This window comes from Eutrigla gurnardus (assembly GCF_963514095.1).
Source record: "Eutrigla gurnardus genome assembly, chromosome: 7".
In the NCBI taxonomy this organism is placed as follows: domain Eukaryota; kingdom Metazoa; phylum Chordata; class Actinopteri; order Perciformes; family Triglidae; genus Eutrigla; species Eutrigla gurnardus.
In genome coordinates, this window is record NC_139921.1 from 22,438,631 (window position 1) to 22,455,401 (window position 16,771).

Here is a 16,771-nt window from a genome sequence, read left to right on the forward strand (position 1 = left end):
AATTGCAAATAAAAGTCCTGCAATTAAAAGTACATACTTATTATCAATAATCATTTAAAAGTAAATTGAAGAATCTGCAGACAAAACGCCCTTCTCACTTACAGGCCTACATATTGTTTTTTTAAACTACTACTTTAACCTGTAAAATAATTACAAAAACTGTAAATGAAACAGAGGAATTTTAGTAAAAAATTGACCTCTGAAATGTAGCAGAAGTATAAAGTAGAATATGGAAATGGAGCACAAGTACTTTAAATTATAAGTGTGTCTTTAATTATACTTAGTAGCGATGTTGCTTGAATTAATATCATTGGTTACTTTTTAAAAAAAATCATGAAGACAAAATTGAGGACAATAATTCCAATAATTTATTAAAGCATAATTTTGTAAAGCCAGTTACAAATAAAAAAAAAACACACACATCTCTCTCTTTCTCTTTTCTTTTTTTCCATAACAAGCACAATATTTTTACTATGATGATAATAAGCATAACATAAGATTAGAAACGGGCCCCACTCTGGCCGCCTGCGGCTGATAACAGGACCCTTTTTTGCGACGAAGTTGGCCCTTGGAAACAGATTTGGAACCGGAACTCTAATTCACTGTTTATTCGTGTTTCTTATCACATTTGGGCAACTGTGGGGGCAACTTCATCCTACTCAGTGTAATATCAGTGACAGACAGAACCCGTAGATGTAGAATAACTAGAACAGACGGCTCCAGGTTCCCCCTTCATTATGGCTTATGGGTTCTCCTCTTATTTTAGGCAAAACAAAGAAATAACCAAACGTTCCAACAGGAACCTGTGAGTGAGTTCTGCTTATTCTAACTCTCCAGGCAGGATCCCAGTGAGTGTGTGTGTGTGTGTGTGTGTGTGCAGTCAGGGCCGTCGCTTGAGGACACTGAGGTCATGTCCTTGCACGTTTTCCCTCAGATTCAAGGAGGTAAAGTGAGTTTGAATTCTACAGCAGGAACAAGTTTATTGGTTCCCACTTTTATTATTATTATTTGAATACCTGCAGGCCAAATAAATATACAATTCCGTAACAAAATGTTATTCCAGATAATGTGGGGTTGGGCTTTGAGACACACACAACACACCCATAACTGAAACTCATTATTTGGGTATGGGGGAAAGGTTGGGGGTTGAAAGGTCGTGACCCCAGTGTTTCAAATATCCTGGCAGCCCTGAACGTGCCATCCAGCTAAACAACGGGCGATTTCACCTAAATAAGTTCAACTTCAATTCAGCACCTGGCAACCCAAACGTATTTTCAAGGCAAATATTGACACGCAAACTAGTTCAGAAGCTTTAGCTCAACCCAAATCCGGTGATTAAATGGGCTTTTTTTCTCCATGTTATCTAAGTATTCCCCCGCTGGATATTTGATGGAGCACTTTGCTTACAGAGACGTGTGACACATGAGGGACGCCACCACCAAAACGGCGACTTTCACGAGAACAACAAAGAAGCGGTGACTCCCAGCATTCCCGGTGCACAATTCAAACCCATCTCTGAGCCCGTGTCCTCACAGTGTCTTATCTGCTCCTCTCACAACGAGACTGGAACAAAAACTAAAAAAAAAATCCAATATATTTGAATACATTATCCTCCCAAGCACACCTCGCAATACATACAGTACAATAAGAATTAAATGACCCCCCCTCCCCCTCCCACACCTTAATACTCCCATGCTTTTCCCTTTAACTCACAATCACGAACACCATTCTTTAAGTCATGTAAATATACGTCTTATTTCTGAGGGATACACTTATCAACACTTCTCATTTCTCTTTTCTCATTTCCCTTTTCTTCTCCAACTGTTGCACCATAAATACACTCGAACTCCACACACACACTCACACACACACACACACACACACACACACACACACACACACACACACACACACACACACACACACACACACACACACACACACACACACTCACACAGCAGCAGCAGTAGCATTCCAGACACAGCACTTCAGGGTGGTTAAGATAGCAGAGGGCATACAGTACGGTAATACTAGTAGTATCGGTAATAAAAGTCACACGTTCATAAACAGGTGGGAAACACAGACAAACTCTTATATTATTGTTCGAGTCGCCGATCTTAGTAAAGAAATAAGGTGAGGACAGCATCGAGCAGACGAGGATATACAATATTTCATGGCTCCCATTGATGCTGCAGGGTGAGTCCCGCAGACGACGACAATGATAAAAAAAAAATCATCCAAACACTGTGGAAACATGGCCGCCATAGCAGCCTGCCTCAATATGGTCTTTTTTTTTAACTATTAATTTCTCTGTGAGTCACATTAATGGCACAGCCAGTGAATGATGTACAACCAGTGGTCTTTGCTAACACCATTCATTTGCATGTATTTTACACGATAGGGTGTCATCTACATACTGTACAGTGCAGTGGCCACCCGAAAAATGTCAATATTAACTCCTATAATGTGTGATATACAGTACAAAACAATACTTGTTGGTTCAGTTCATGTGTGTGAATATACAGCAGATATATGTAGTGTTACGACATAGATAGGGGAAATGTTTTTGACTCTTATGATTCCGGTCGATATTGTTCGTCTTGTAGAGGTCGCTCTTCTTGAGAGCATCTCTTTGATATTGAAATATTTTCAAGCCACTGCCTTTGGCCGCGCTTCCTTCTCGCGGCCACTTGGTGGCACTGTTGTGGCACGTGAGAGAGTAAGCGAGCACCGTGTGGACCAGGCAGCTCTCCTTCTCCCTTCAGGAGCCCCCAAAGAAGAACCATCATGGAGTCCTTTTTCTCTCAGTCACAAACGGATGTGACGCAGCTGATGTGACGGGTAAACGACACAGAGAGAGAGAAAAACAACAGAGAGAAAGAGAGCAAGAATTGAGCATAATAACTTAAACAGCAAACAAAGATGGGAGCGAGGACACGTGGAGAGAAAGAGAGAGACTCTTGAAATCGGAAAGGGGTGAGAAAGAAAGGTTTAACTGAGAAAGTTTGGCTTTCCTCTGTCTGGCAGTGCACTGGGGGGGTTGTTTGGGTGGGTGGGGGGCCCCACCTGGGACGGACTGGGACTGGCCGGCTGTTGTGCTTGTTTGTTACTTGAGTTTTGTCCGGAGAGGGAAGCAGAGAGAAGTTTGTAAGAGTGTGCTTGAACATCTACATGCAGTACTAGAACTGGGGGGGGGGGGGGGGTTATGTATTTGAAAAGGTCCGTCCCAAAATACAGGTTGTTTTCTTTGACATGCAGGTTTTTAAAATCTTATCCCATGTGAGACCCAGGCCAGTAGAGTGTGCGTCTGGCTTCTGCGTCCACCTCGGTCTTGCTTATCCCCCCTTATCCCCCCCGTCATCCATCACTCTCCCTCGAGGAATAGCTGGCTGGTGCGACTGCCTCCATAAAAACAAGCAACCATCGCAGGGGGGCCCCGAGGCTGATCTGTTCCCACTGGATGAACCGAGGGCTCTGGCTGGTTTCTGGCGATCACCTGGCCCAGGAACTGGTTATGCTGGTCACGGACATGATGCTGCAGCGCTTCTTCACCACCATGTTAATGTAGGCCCTCATGATCTTGGTGATCTCCCCAACCTGAGGAGAGGGAGACAGCTGCGGGTTAATAAGTGTCTGGCTGTGATTAAAAGAGGTTAAAGAGTGATTTGGTAATGCGTTTCCATAAAGTTTGGGGACAAAAAAGAGACAGAATGGTCTAAAAGTAAAGCAGTAGACTTTTAAAAGTAAAATAAAAGTCCTCCCCAATATGATGACAAAATGACAAAGTTATGATGGTTGTTTTTTTGTTTTTTTTACACAATATCAATACAAACGTAATGTTGGCACTCATGACTTATTGATTTTATTTAAAAGGGCAACACTCCCCATCAGGTCCATATCTAAATTCAGTTTTCAACATTTTATCGACCAAACAATGAATCAGTGATGAAAATGATCCTGCAGTCGTAGCCCTAAAAGGGATGAAACAAACAAAATAAAAAGGAATATGCTGAATAATGAGCTCTCACCAGTGGCGTCTCAAAGAACATCTCCCTCTCGTCCACGATGACCTTGTAGGTGCAGGGCTGCGACGCCCCAAAGAAGGTGATGTGTTCGTACTGGAAGGTCTCCAGTGGCTTCGGGTCGCCGCGTTTGTACACCGACACGTTGTCAGCGCTCACACTCAGCCACAGGTCATGAGGGAAACCGCCTTCTTTACACTACAGAGGAAGACAAAGACAGAAGAAGAGGTTTGTTGTTGTTGTTTTTTGAACAAACCTACAGATGTTGTTCCCTCCGATGTTTCCTCACCTCCACGTCGAACAGAGTCGACCCGTACCCGGGCCACTCCTTGCTGATGCTCATGTATTTAAGCATGGCCTGGTGCTGAGGCATGCCCTGCAGCCGGGTCCACTTCTCCAGAACGCTGGTGCGCGTGGCGGACGTCTCCTCCTTCACCCACATCTCCAGCATCTGCTCCTCCTCCACCTGCAACGACTCAGCCAATCAGAACATAGACGCGTAGAGCACGTTTGACTTGCAGTGAATGGGCTGAATCTTTACTTCCACCACTGACCTTCTGCTTCTTCAGTGACCCGGTCTTGAAGCTTCTCCTCAGGGTGCCGTCCAGGAAGCTCGGCGTCCTCCGTTTCTCCACCCCGACCCCGACACCTCCCGGTCCTCCCACCGTTCCCTTCCCGTCTCCCCCTCCTGCTCCGGCTCCTCCGGCTCCGCCCGCCGCTCCCACACCCGGCTTGGTGGAGTGGAGGATGCGATTGCGGAGACGTCCGATCGGATAAACGGTTCCCAGGCTCCACCCGGCCCGACCCGCCCCGTCGCCGTGGAGATACTGGAGGCGTAAAGCAGCCAAGTGCTGCAAAGTCTCCTCTGAGGCCGGGACGTGTCCGCTTATCAAAGACTCATGAGCCTAAGAGAGAAAACAAGAAAGTGACCGTAAGAGACAGAAAAACTACATTGCATTGTTGGGGAAACATAAGTAATACATACATTTAATAACTATAGAAGGAAAACTGATGGTGTACAGAAGTTCCTACATTTTTTAGGTATTAATTCCCTAAAACAAATATTATACATGAATTAATTTCAACTGGGTAATTGGGACACATAATCTAATCATTGCAGCTGCTCAAAAGCGAAAAATATTCCAACCTTATGGGCAACACTGTGTTTAAAGCTCACCTGCTCAAACATGAAAGCAAACTCCACTCCTTCCTTGGGCATGCTCTCTACATCCAAGAAGCAGTAGAGCTTGAAGTAGAGTTTCCATTCTCCTTCCTCCTCCTCTTCCTCGCTGCCTGCCAGCCTGGATTAATACAGCAGACGCAGGTCAAGTCACCGTATTGATTAAACAATCCACTGGGTGACAATCGAGACCTGACAGCGGCGTACACACCTCTCAAACTTGGCCAGGACGTCGGCCACGATGACTCTGCTCTCCAAAGCTCTGTCTGTGCAGGCGTTGTGCTCGAACAGAGAGAACAGGTTCTTGCTCTCCTCCATGGCCAGACCTCTGATCAGCTTCTCCACAACCTGCAACATGAACAACAATTAGATTTGACCCAGAGGAGGACGCGTCAGTGTACGAGTGTGTGTCTGGAGACGCACCTCTCCAGCTGTGGTGTGTGAGTTGATGGAGATCTTGCAGGAGCCTCCTCCGTGGCAGTAGACGGTGGTGCTCATCTCCTGTCTCACCAGCAGAGCGGCGATCTCCTCCTGAGAGGGAACGAACTCACGCATCTTGGTCTTCTTCAGGGACTCCCCGATGAAACTGGCGTAGCGCTCGATGTCCGTGCCGGGATAACGCTCTCGTACCCTGAGTCGGATCACACGTATTACACATTTATTCCATGAATGATGTATCGAGGAAACACAATCCATAACACACACACACACACACACACACACACACACACACACACACACACACACACACACACACACACACCTCTTGAGGTGGAAGCGGAGGTATCTCAGAATGACTCGGCTGGGCAGGAAGGTGCAGCTCATGCAGGTGAGCAGGTGCCAGTGTGCCCGATTCGCTGGGCTGTTAGGCTGAGGCACGTGATTGGTCTGCTTGATCACCTGACAATATACCTGAAAAACATTGACAGGATGAGAGAAATCCAAATGTTTAATGAACATCTGACAGCAAACAAACACATCAGAATAATACAAGTAATACACTACAGCAGTTTCAGGTCCTTATACACCAATAAAAACATAGTTATGAATATTCCAATTCTGCCCATAATTCTCCACTAAATTCTGCACACTGCTCCTTTAGCTCTCTGTTTTAACACTTAAAAGCAAATGAAAGAAATCAAGTACCTCGTCCCTGAGGGGGCGCAGGTCCTGGCAGGTTTGCAGGATGCCCTGGATGATGGGCACCGTGTCCGCCAGCGTCTCCATCTCCTGCAGTGAGTTGAAAACTCGCACCGCCTCGTCCTGCAGGCTGGCATAGCCCTGCTGCCTTTGTACTGCACACACACACACACACACACACACGAAGAAGAAGAAAACACATGACATCAAAATTAAATTGAACTGATATTCAGCCACTAATTCATTCATTTCTGCAAAATGCTGGAAGAGGAAAATGTCATAATTTCATTTTATGAGTGCATACAGTTAAAGTGAAATGTTTAGTTTTGACCTGCAGAGGGCAGTAACGTGTACGGCAGCATTTAATGTGCACAGTTTGTGAAGGCAAAAGGAAAAGACAGGGAAGAAACAGCAGAAACATCAAGTTTTTTTTTAGGGTTTTAGGTTTGTGGGTTTGACTTACGGCTGGTGACCTCTCCGTAAGGGAGCGGCAGTAGAGGCGAGTGCAGAGGATGCTGAGTGTATCTGAGGATGGGGTTCCTCCTGTACATCTGCTCCACGATGTCCGGGTTCACACTGTTCTCCTGACATACACACGAAAAAGGTCAACTTCAAGCCAGGAGCGAGCGTGTGCTGATGCATTTAAAAGTCCTTACTTGAACAGGTGTGCGTTTTACCTTGATGTCTCGGATGAGCTGCAGAGTCGGGGTCTCTATCGGGGTCTTGCTGTCTATGACCCCCTGTATGGCAGCGGTCCACCTCATGGCCTCGTTCAGCATCTTGGTGTAGAGGCGGTAGGAATGCTTCCTCCCGTACACGATGATGTTCCAGTAACCTGTTGTGGGAAAAAAAATACGTTACTACTTAAATGTCACACCAGAATCATCTCGTCGCACGCCGTCTCAAACCCCCCCCTCCGTCTAAGCCCTGATTAAACTTCCCCACCTGTCTCCCTGTGCACGCGTTCATCCGGCTGAATGACGGAGCAGAGGGAGTTAAGGACCAGAGTTCCCATCTTGGAGGAGCTTCGCTCTGAGCTCTTGTAGTAATCCAGCGAGCTGTGGGTCAAAACAAACCAGCGCTTCTTCAGCTTCAGGGATGTGCTCTTCGCGTTCGTCTTCATCTCCTTTTGGAGCCAACCTGAAAGGTGACGAGAGGGAGAGGGATGTGATGAACTCAGAGTCATGCAATTATTCAATGTCTATTTGTATTGTGTCAAAATGTCATCGAAGCTGTGAAACGAGTCGTCACCTCTGACGAGAAACTCCTGGCCGTCTATTCTGGCGTCTCCTTTGGGTTTCTGCAGCAGACTGATCCAGTGGTGCATCTCCTCCGGCGTGTCGCTGTTGCAGTGGATGACGCGGTTGGCCGTGATGATGACGAAGGAGTTGGGCCTGCAAACGTCAAACGATAGATTTTTTACCATCAAATCTCATTCATTTGGAGGATTAATTTGGAAAATATGATAAAAGAATAATATGGTCCTCAAAGTGAATCAGCATTTCCTTTTCTTTTTCCATCACTGGTCCAACTTACCGATCAGGGTTGTCGGAAGCACAAACGGAGTCAATCAGCCCCACGTCAAGAGTTCCCTGAAGGACAAAAGGAGAAGGAGAACAATTTAAAATATGAATTAATAGTGCACTATTGCTTCGGCAGCTTATTAAGGGATCTAACTCAACATAAAGGGACCTCAACTATAGAGAGACCTATTGTAACCCCTGTTCTGTGTCCATAGAGCATAAAAATGTCTTAAACAAAAAACAGCAATAAAATGATATATTAATATTATTTTCTTTCACTGAGTCCAATAATATCTAATAGTCATTCACATCCAGAAACCTTTTAAATGCAACTTTGTTATTTTCTGAAAGAAAAACAAAAAATGTAATGATTTTCTGAAAACTGAATGCACTTTTTTCCCACAGTGTTATGTCAATGATAAACAGTAATATTGATTTTGATGTATTGAATAAATCATATAATACAAAACAGGAAAATAGCATGTATTTCCCTCATAAAAATAGTGAAAACTACCATTTTAAAATAATACATACATATATATATATATATTTTCTTGACATAATAGAATACATTGGGGTGTTAATGGGTTTCAATGGGGACATTTTCCTCCTTAAGGGAGTGTCTTTAATTTGGATACACATTTTATTATAGACATAATATAATATAAAATTTCCTGGTGAGGCCCAGGTGTTAAGATCAGGACACAGTGTAGTCTGACAGAGGTCCGTTACTGACCACAGCGTTCTTTGGGTTGGCCTGTTCGTGGGACATCTCCAGCAGCTGCTCAGGAGTGCACACACGCACCTTACTGAGCACATTAAACCAGCCGCTGCACAGAGAGACAGAGGCGTCATCACACGTTTGAATCCAGGAATCTGCTGGTGTTGCCACCGCCTATGAAAGTCATAACAATCTCCACCACACCTTGCATCCTCTGGTGACTCAGCGAACACCTGATAGGTCCTCTCATCCGTCACGAGGTTCAACGCGTTCTCTTTCTCGTGATTATTCACGATCTCCCTGTAAAAACACAAACCATCTCAAGTCTGAAACGTCTATAAAACAGAGAACAATGAAATAAAGGGTTGTTTCATGAAGATCTTACTTGGCAGCGCGGATGTCGATGGTTCCTTTCAGCTTCTCCTCGCTGTCGTTTTCGTAGTACATCAGCTTGTTGTCCCTCAGTACGAACCAGCGCATCTTCCAGTTCCTGACATTGAACAGATTCAATAAAAACGAGGGCCGAGACGAATCTATTCTCGACATTGTAAAGGTTTATGTGACTCTATAACTGATGCATGCACTTATTTTTTAATCAACTTAAAAGATTGCTTTGTGTTTTTCCAAATACAATTTCATACATCCATTAAGATAACTTCCAGGCCTTCTATGGAAATAACTCAATTTTATCATGACTCATGTTTCAATGTTATGCATACCACCCTGTTTGTGTTAAGTGTTATCTATAGTTTATTTTTCAAGGTTCTTTTCCTGCACGTCCAGGTCCCACGTTGGATAAAATCCTCTCGTTCGGATGCTTTCTTCTTTTTTTGTCTCCGCATGGTCTCATATGTGCAGGTTGTTTATGACATCATAAAACCAAACCAAGCATCAAACAGCGTCCTCTTTCCTGAAAAGCACTGCTTTTTTTTTTCCAACACAGACGGGCCGTTCATATTAAAATTCCAGATCCAAGTGATTGATTGTGGTTTAAGTAGCATGCAGGCTGCACTCAGTAACAACTACAACAACCTCCGTGACAGAGTGGAGAGGCCTCCCCCCTTCTTGTAGAGCCAGCCGGACTTCAGAGACTCCTGTTTGGACCGGAACCACATGAAGGTTTCATCCTTCAGCACGCACCAGCGCCTCCTCCATGGGATCATCAGACCAGCTGGAGGAGCAGAGAGTAAACGTGAAAACCCGACACTAAAAAGGAATGAGATCGTCTGAGTTTAGAAACATGGAAGCCCACCCTTCATGTAGAGGTAGCCGTGGAAGTACGGCGGTCCGTTCCCATTAAGCAGGGTCACTCTGCCATTAGTCACTTCTTCATCAGTGTCCATCATGCCGTCGTGTTCGTCGTCGCTGTCTGCATACTGCAACATTGTACAATAACATCAGTTATTTATTTTCTATCATAACGAATGAAAAAGTAGTTCAGATTTTTCCTTTTTTACAATACTGAGCACATTTAAAACATTTCTCCACGTAGCTGCTCATACATATCTGCGTGCACGCGAGTGAGGATGCGTGTGAGTGTGTGTCCTCACAGAGTCGGAGCTGCCTCTGTAGGACTCGACGCTGGCGTTGGTGCACGTCGACTTCCTCGGGTGCTCCTCGTCCGTCACGGTGGTGCTGCCACGGTTGCTCCCGGAGACGGAGCTGTCGTCGCCGGCCGTGACCGAGCCCTCCTCCTCCTCCTGGTCGTAGTCCGACTCGGTGTCGGCCGGCATGCTGTAGATGGGCTCCTCGCCGTCCCCGAGGCTCTCCACCATGCTCACCTTCCTCTCCGGGTCTGCCTTGGCGCCGTCTTTCTTCTCGCCCTCTCCCGGGGGAAGCGGAGGCGGGATGGATGGAGGAGGGACAGGGGAGCCGTCTCCAGCTGGAGGGAGAGGAGGAGGAGGGGGAACTCCAGCAACGGGAGCGCCATCTGTGGGCAGAGGAGGTGGAGGAGGTGGTGCGGGAGGCACCGTCCCCTCTGCGAAAGCCGGTGGGGGGGGAGGCAGGTGAGCGAATATCTCCTGATCGATGGGAGCGTCCGTCTCGGCGGGAGGAGGGAAGTCGGGGAGAGGGATGCACTCGTCATCGGCGTGAAACCCTTCGTCCACCTCCTCCTCTTTGGACGCGCCGCCGGTGGCGCTCGCTGGTTTCGGAGCTTTCGCCTCCGCGGCGGGCTTGGCTGCGGCCGCTCCCAGCGACGGGTCCACGCCTCCGAAGTTCAGGAGGTCGATGAGCTCCGTTGCCTTGCGGGACGCCTCCTTCTTCATGCGTTTGAGCTCGGCGTCTCTGCGCAGCTGCAGCTCCTGTTTGGAGGACTCGCACAGCTGGGACACCTCGTCCTCCCTCTTCTTCTGCAAGCGCTCGATCTCTCGCTCCAGCTGGAGGATCTCCTCCATCTGCCGGGCCTCATCCTGGAGACAAGAGAAAGCATCAACATCATCGACAGGAGGTGAATAAGCATTATCAAGTGGTGTAAAGTTAGAGGGTAAACGTACAGAATCAGCACTCTCCTCTGGCGATTGGGCCTTTTTCTCCGCTCCTTCAGTCACTTCCTCCTTCTCCTTTTTGCCCACCGCCTTCTCCTCCTTCTTCTCCTCCTCCGCCTCTTTCTTCTTCTCCTCCTCCTCCCTCTTCTTCCTCTTCTCCTCCCGGAGTTTTCGAACCCGCGTCCGCGCCACCTGGCCTCGCCTGTGTCTCTGCAGGACCAGCGCTGCCTTCCGCTGCTTCACGAAGCGTCTACGCAGGAGGTGCTTCCTGAAGTGCTTCTGGAGGGTGACGACGCTCACGCGCACAAGCTTGAAGTGCTTCCTGTGGGACGGAAGAGGAGAAACACACAGTAAGAGCAGGCACACAAGCTTTTACAGCCCCCCCACAAAAAAATGTCAGCTATTAGGAGGATCTCACTTGGCCGAGAAAGTGAGAAGGTGGGCTCGGATGACCATGGCAGCTTGGCGTCGGACTTCGTCTCTGTCTTTCTCTAAAAGCTGCTCGAGAGCCTCTTTCATAAACACCTGCAGAGCAAAGGTGAAAGGTTTACAGAAAGATGTCTGACGCAGAAAACCTATTAAATGACGCATTCATCATGTGATGGCTACGACTGGATCTTACCTTGGTTTTGCCCAGCTGCCACTCTTTCTTGGTCTTGTCATATTTGGTTAAAAGGTCTGTACATCTCTTCTTGTCATCTCCTGCTGCAGCTGCTGCTGATGATTTCGCCTTCTGAATGATTTTATACCTGGCATGCATTAAATAAAAGAGACAAACAAAAGATATCTCAACAAAACGGTTCAGATAAATGAGGTAAAAGTTAAGATAATGGTAGATTTAAAGGTATTTACCGAGAGAAGAAATCTTTGAAAGTTCTGCGGACGGGGAACCCGGCCCGACGGATCTTCACCGTCTCCAACATCCCAGAATACCTCAGCTGGTTCAGGACGACCTCTGGGTCAAACCGACTTGGATTCTACGGGTAAAAAAAAAGCAGTTATTTAACGTTGGACTGATTCTTCATGAGGTGATTACCAATCAGGCTCTAAGATTGTAATAATGTGAATTTTGAGAAACGGACCTTTTCCATGTTGGGCTTAATGCAGCGGATGAAGAAAGGGTTGGATACACTGAGAGTGGCCATGAGAGAATGGAGGGAGTCCTGAGGAGACGGGGAAGGAAGGACATATGATGGTTATTTGCAATAATTTCTGACATATTTAAGTCCTAGCACTTCACTTTATCCATAACTATTCTGTACATTCTTTGTTACGAGTTGCTTGTTGGGATTCGAGCGATTTCAAGCGGCTCACTCACCCTGAACTGGGAGCTCACGGTGGGTTTGCGTCTGGCCGTTCCCATCTTCTCCTCATTGTTTCGGCTCCCAACCTTCTCAAACAAGTCGTAGATGAAGTCCAGCCTGAGAGGCAACGGAAACACAATGGATAACACACCTACAGTTTTATTATGACAGGGGGGATACTGATGACAATTAAATACAAATCTAAATAAATCAACTTATTTTTGTTCTTGAAAAAAAGGTGAAAATTTAATTAACGGTCGATGAGTTTTTATATTTTTTGAGGGATTGCACTATCCTCAGACCTTTTTCAAATAAAAAAAAAACATTTTCAAAAACACATTATTACACAGATTTTTTTTTCAGTCCAAAAAAAAATTCTATTTTGGATTACAGTGAAAAGAGCAATGGACGTTTTATATTAGTCATTGTAATATTGAAGATTCATATCAGCCAAAAAAAAAAATGTCAGTCATTCTATGAATGACTGACATGAAACCCTTACTTATAACAATTTCAAGACAATTAATGTAATGCATGTGAATGTCCTAACCTGCTGTCTTTGAGCATGTTCAGGATGTCGTCTCTGAAGGTGTCTCTGTTCTTCTCCAGGATCCCTCTGGCATCATACAGGACCTGCCCAACACAGACCAGTTCATCTCCCAGACTCCACTCCAAAAACAAATACAGTACGTTCAGTGGAGCATCACTCACCTCCCCGGCGTAATGTTTGATACCGAACTGATGATCGGCCAGTCTGGGCTTCACGTAGTAAGGGTTTGTCTGGAGACAACGTGAAAACAGCACAAAAAACATCAAATATAATGTGACATTTAGAACCAGCACAGCAGCTCAACTTCAAAACTAATCACCCACAGCGTGTCTGCTGTGCAACTTCTCCAGCAGAGTGAAGTCGGTTCCTTTAGGGAATCGACTCTCTTCATTCACGAGTGCCAACAAGCCCAGTTTCTAAGAGAGAGAGAGAGGGGGGGGAAACATCATGTTATTGCCTCAGCACCACTTCCTAACACATCACTCCACTATGATTGGATCAGTTTCCAGAGAGCGTCCAACACAGCCGTTATTTTAATTCACTTCCAACCCAACTCTGATTGAGAAAAAAGGGAACATTTCAACTTCTTGGCCAAATGCACAGAAGGTTCAAAGACTTGCACTAACTGACGTTATTGCAGCTCCATACAGCGTTCATGTTGCAAGTTATATCAAATGTCCTACCTTCTCTATGAGGTCAAGACACTCTGCATTGTCCATCCAGTCAATAGCGTCCCACTGGACACCTTCTCTGTGGAGTAAATCAAAAGCACATGGAACACTCATTTATTCAGTTTTTAACTGAATTAAGAAATATATAAAAATATCTTCAGACACACAGAGCCTGAGAATGTTAGAAAGACTGAATGGGTGTGAATGTTCATTTACTTTACAATTGTATTGTGTTTTATTTTTAAATACTTGATAAAATAATTGTTTTATTTGTTTTTTTTACAGCCATCTTGAGATAATGGAGTAGGATATTGACCTTAAATGTCTATTTTCAAGGAGTATACATTATGATTATATATCTCAGAATTAATATTGCATATTTGGATTGCATTGTTATGGTTATAATGAGTAATTTTGTTCAAATGATATGTATATATTTACCTTTATACTTTTTTTAAACCTCTAAAGTTGTATTTTATATATATTGTTTTATTGAAGTCTATGAATGGATGAATTCAACAACAAACTAAGTAACTTGTAACGTGTAATTCTCTGTGTGTACAGGTTTGTAAAAAGAGATACTGGATGTAGAAGTTCACCTGTTGTACTCCAGCTGCTCCAGGGAGAAGATGTGCTTGTTGAAGTACTCCTGAAGTTTCTCGTTGGCGTAGTTGATGTTAAACTGCTCAAACCGATTCACCTGGAAGCAAAGTCACAAATCAGAAAGATCTGCATGTGTGTGTGCTGTTTGTGTGTGTGTGTGTGTGTTTCTGGCAAAACAGTTCAAAGTTCTGACCTCAAAGTTCTCAAAGCCAAAGATGTCAAGGATGCCGATGGATTTGAAGTTTTCCTTCCCTTTGATCTTCTGATTAATCTTGAGGATGATCCAGGAGAAACACTGGGAATATAACGCCATGGCAACGGAGTCCCGGGAGTCCACGGCCTGCAGGGGTGAGAGTGTGAGCGTGTCACAAAGAGCCGGCGATCGATCAAGAGGCCGGGGAATAAATGTGTGGATTTATGTGCGCGCTGACCTGCTCTATGGTGAGTGGCGAGCAGATTTCCTCCCCCCTGAGGATGATGGAGCGCTGAGTCAGGACTTCAGACAACTGGAAGACATCCAGTCCCAGCAGCTCGCTGGCGTTAGTGACCACTGAAAGATGGACAAAGATGGGTTACACACCTTTCTATATCTTCCTTTTCCTCGCTCACTGTACACTTAACATGCGCGCCGACCTTGCTTGGTGGTGATCTGGGCTCCTCCTGCCGTCATGAACTCGATGTTTCCCAGCTGTAAGACTCCTGACAGCAGCTTGAACATGTCTCTGCTCTCCTCCTCCGTGAAGTCTAACACCTTCAGCGCCTCCTACACAAGGAACGTGGCACGGGGAGAAGAGATCAGGTGTGTTAATCTCAGTGACTGGAGGAGACACAGAGGAATACAGTGGGGTCGCCGAGGTCGCCGAGTGTGCATTGATGCAGAATCAGCGGTCAAACTTGCAGAGGTTTGATAAACAGTGAGTCGAATTTCAATTGTACAAACTTTGTCCTCACAATGCAATGCACGGATTTCTGGGAGGGAGTGCAGATTTTGGACTTTATGACTTTATTGACTTTATGTTATGTTTTTTGCAGGCAGCAATCATCCCCTATAGTGTTTGTAATTAGGTATTTATATCTGTTATTTTTTAGGTAAACAACATCCAAATTCATTCATTTGATAATTAATATGTTTTTCCTTCAGTATGGGAATCTGCTCAAAATGCATTAAAGTAGAGGAACAAGAGAAAAAACTGGCAAAGGGAAAAAAAAACATTGTAATGTTGGAAAGTCACCATCGAGCTAAACTTGCATTTACAGATATTGTCTAGTGTGCCTCGTGCAAACCCAGAAAGTCACCTCAGATTACAAAAATAAAAGGGTAATTTGCAAAACGTGAATCTACTTGTCAAAGAAAAGGACTCTGTCCTACTGACCAAAACACTGTTATACAGTTCCTTGTCATTCAGGCTCTTGTCCTTTAGACATCCGGATTGGTTGAGGTAGTGGTAAGATTCGGGAGGGTCCTCCAGCAAGTAGGCGCCTGATGTGGAAATACACAATGTCAACATGATATTGGGAGAGATGCATCGGACGCTGTTGGTAACATTTGCGTGCTTTTCCTCACTCTTATGGTCTTTGTTAGCTCCCGCCAGCAAAGCGTAGAAGATGTGGTAGTTCCGTTCTCCGGGGTTTTGTCGCACCACTCGGTTCTACAGCAAAGTCAATGCAGCAAAAGTCGCCATTAAAGGACCATACCAACGTTATTACATGTCAGTGTCCACTGAAACACAAACACAAACAAATGACTCCCAATGAATTTGAACTTGATATGAGCAGGCAGCAGACGTGGTTACCTTCTCCAGTAAATCTGAAAGATAGAGGGTCAAGGAACAAACGATGAAACATGAGTTCTTTACAAATAATGAGCATAACTTACCATTCCCTAACAATATTTAATATAAAAGCACACACAAAATCTGGTACATTTGATCCAAATCTGCATCTTTCCTACGTAGATGTAAGGATACAGTCGATGACGCAGCCTCCCTGGATGTTGCCGCCCTCGGAGAAGTGAAGTTGGATGAACTTCCCGAAGCGACTGGAGTTGTTGTTGTAAACAGTCTTGGCGTTACCGAACGCTTCCATGATCGGACTGCAGAGAGAATAAATAACCAGTTAGTGCATTTTGTTATTAAGACCTTGAGACTTTTGTAAAACTGACGTGATCTTTAAGCCCCTCGTTATGACAGTGACGTCCTTCAGCTTCTGTACCTGCTCTGTACGATGGCCTGCTCCACCCGCGTGCTTTTCTCCGATGCAGGACTCCCGGCGGATTTCTGGCTCATCACAGACAGGAACTGAAGCAACAGTTTAGTGCTCTCCGTTTTCCCTGCCCCTGATTCACCACTGGAGTACACACACACACACACACACACACAATCTAATTAAATACACTGTGACCTTCTCTGACATTCCCATATCCTAAACACCGGTTCGGTCATTTAATTGATATCGAGGCTTGATAGCGTCAGAGATATTGCATTAACTCCTAGTCTATCTCAATCAGGATAGCAAGAGCTAGACGATGCCTGAGTGTAATTAAAAGCATGATGAGATATCTGACCATCAACC

The 16,771-nt window shown here is 45.3% G+C and overlaps 1 protein-coding gene across 1 annotated transcript in view; it reads right to left on the reverse strand.

Moving 5' to 3' along the window:
• Window positions 1–1,247: 1,247 nt before the first annotated feature.
• The window catches only part of myo10l1 (myosin X, like 1), a 35,902-nt gene continuing 20,378 nt past the window's right edge, over window positions 1,248–16,771 (reverse strand). Inside the window, exons 5-44 of the mRNA XM_084013479.1 lie at window positions 16,412–16,546; window positions 16,168–16,292; window positions 15,994–16,007; window positions 15,765–15,849; window positions 15,574–15,680; window positions 14,834–14,963; window positions 14,632–14,750; window positions 14,394–14,540; window positions 14,197–14,297; window positions 13,610–13,676; window positions 13,250–13,342; window positions 13,088–13,156; window positions 12,927–13,009; window positions 12,391–12,493; window positions 12,155–12,235; window positions 11,925–12,049; window positions 11,695–11,821; window positions 11,491–11,597; window positions 11,082–11,394; window positions 10,137–10,997; window positions 9,839–9,962; window positions 9,619–9,757; window positions 8,972–9,076; window positions 8,791–8,886; window positions 8,602–8,695; window positions 7,879–7,934; window positions 7,594–7,736; window positions 7,288–7,482; window positions 7,020–7,177; window positions 6,806–6,926; window positions 6,349–6,497; window positions 5,966–6,114; window positions 5,626–5,833; window positions 5,414–5,550; window positions 5,200–5,323; window positions 4,577–4,927; window positions 4,312–4,488; window positions 4,029–4,220; window positions 1,909–3,597; window positions 1,248–1,846 (exon numbers count right to left, since the gene is read on the reverse strand). Of these exons, the coding sequence (XP_083869605.1) occupies window positions 3,493–3,597; window positions 4,029–4,220; window positions 4,312–4,488; window positions 4,577–4,927; window positions 5,200–5,323; window positions 5,414–5,550; window positions 5,626–5,833; window positions 5,966–6,114; window positions 6,349–6,497; window positions 6,806–6,926; window positions 7,020–7,177; window positions 7,288–7,482; window positions 7,594–7,736; window positions 7,879–7,934; window positions 8,602–8,695; window positions 8,791–8,886; window positions 8,972–9,076; window positions 9,619–9,757; window positions 9,839–9,962; window positions 10,137–10,997; window positions 11,082–11,394; window positions 11,491–11,597; window positions 11,695–11,821; window positions 11,925–12,049; window positions 12,155–12,235; window positions 12,391–12,493; window positions 12,927–13,009; window positions 13,088–13,156; window positions 13,250–13,342; window positions 13,610–13,676; window positions 14,197–14,297; window positions 14,394–14,540; window positions 14,632–14,750; window positions 14,834–14,963; window positions 15,574–15,680; window positions 15,765–15,849; window positions 15,994–16,007; window positions 16,168–16,292; window positions 16,412–16,546 (5,815 nt within the window). The 3' untranslated portion in view covers window positions 1,248–1,846; window positions 1,909–3,492. The remainder of the gene's footprint in view (window positions 1,847–1,908; window positions 3,598–4,028; window positions 4,221–4,311; window positions 4,489–4,576; window positions 4,928–5,199; window positions 5,324–5,413; window positions 5,551–5,625; window positions 5,834–5,965; window positions 6,115–6,348; window positions 6,498–6,805; window positions 6,927–7,019; window positions 7,178–7,287; window positions 7,483–7,593; window positions 7,737–7,878; window positions 7,935–8,601; window positions 8,696–8,790; window positions 8,887–8,971; window positions 9,077–9,618; window positions 9,758–9,838; window positions 9,963–10,136; window positions 10,998–11,081; window positions 11,395–11,490; window positions 11,598–11,694; window positions 11,822–11,924; window positions 12,050–12,154; window positions 12,236–12,390; window positions 12,494–12,926; window positions 13,010–13,087; window positions 13,157–13,249; window positions 13,343–13,609; window positions 13,677–14,196; window positions 14,298–14,393; window positions 14,541–14,631; window positions 14,751–14,833; window positions 14,964–15,573; window positions 15,681–15,764; window positions 15,850–15,993; window positions 16,008–16,167; window positions 16,293–16,411; window positions 16,547–16,771) is intronic.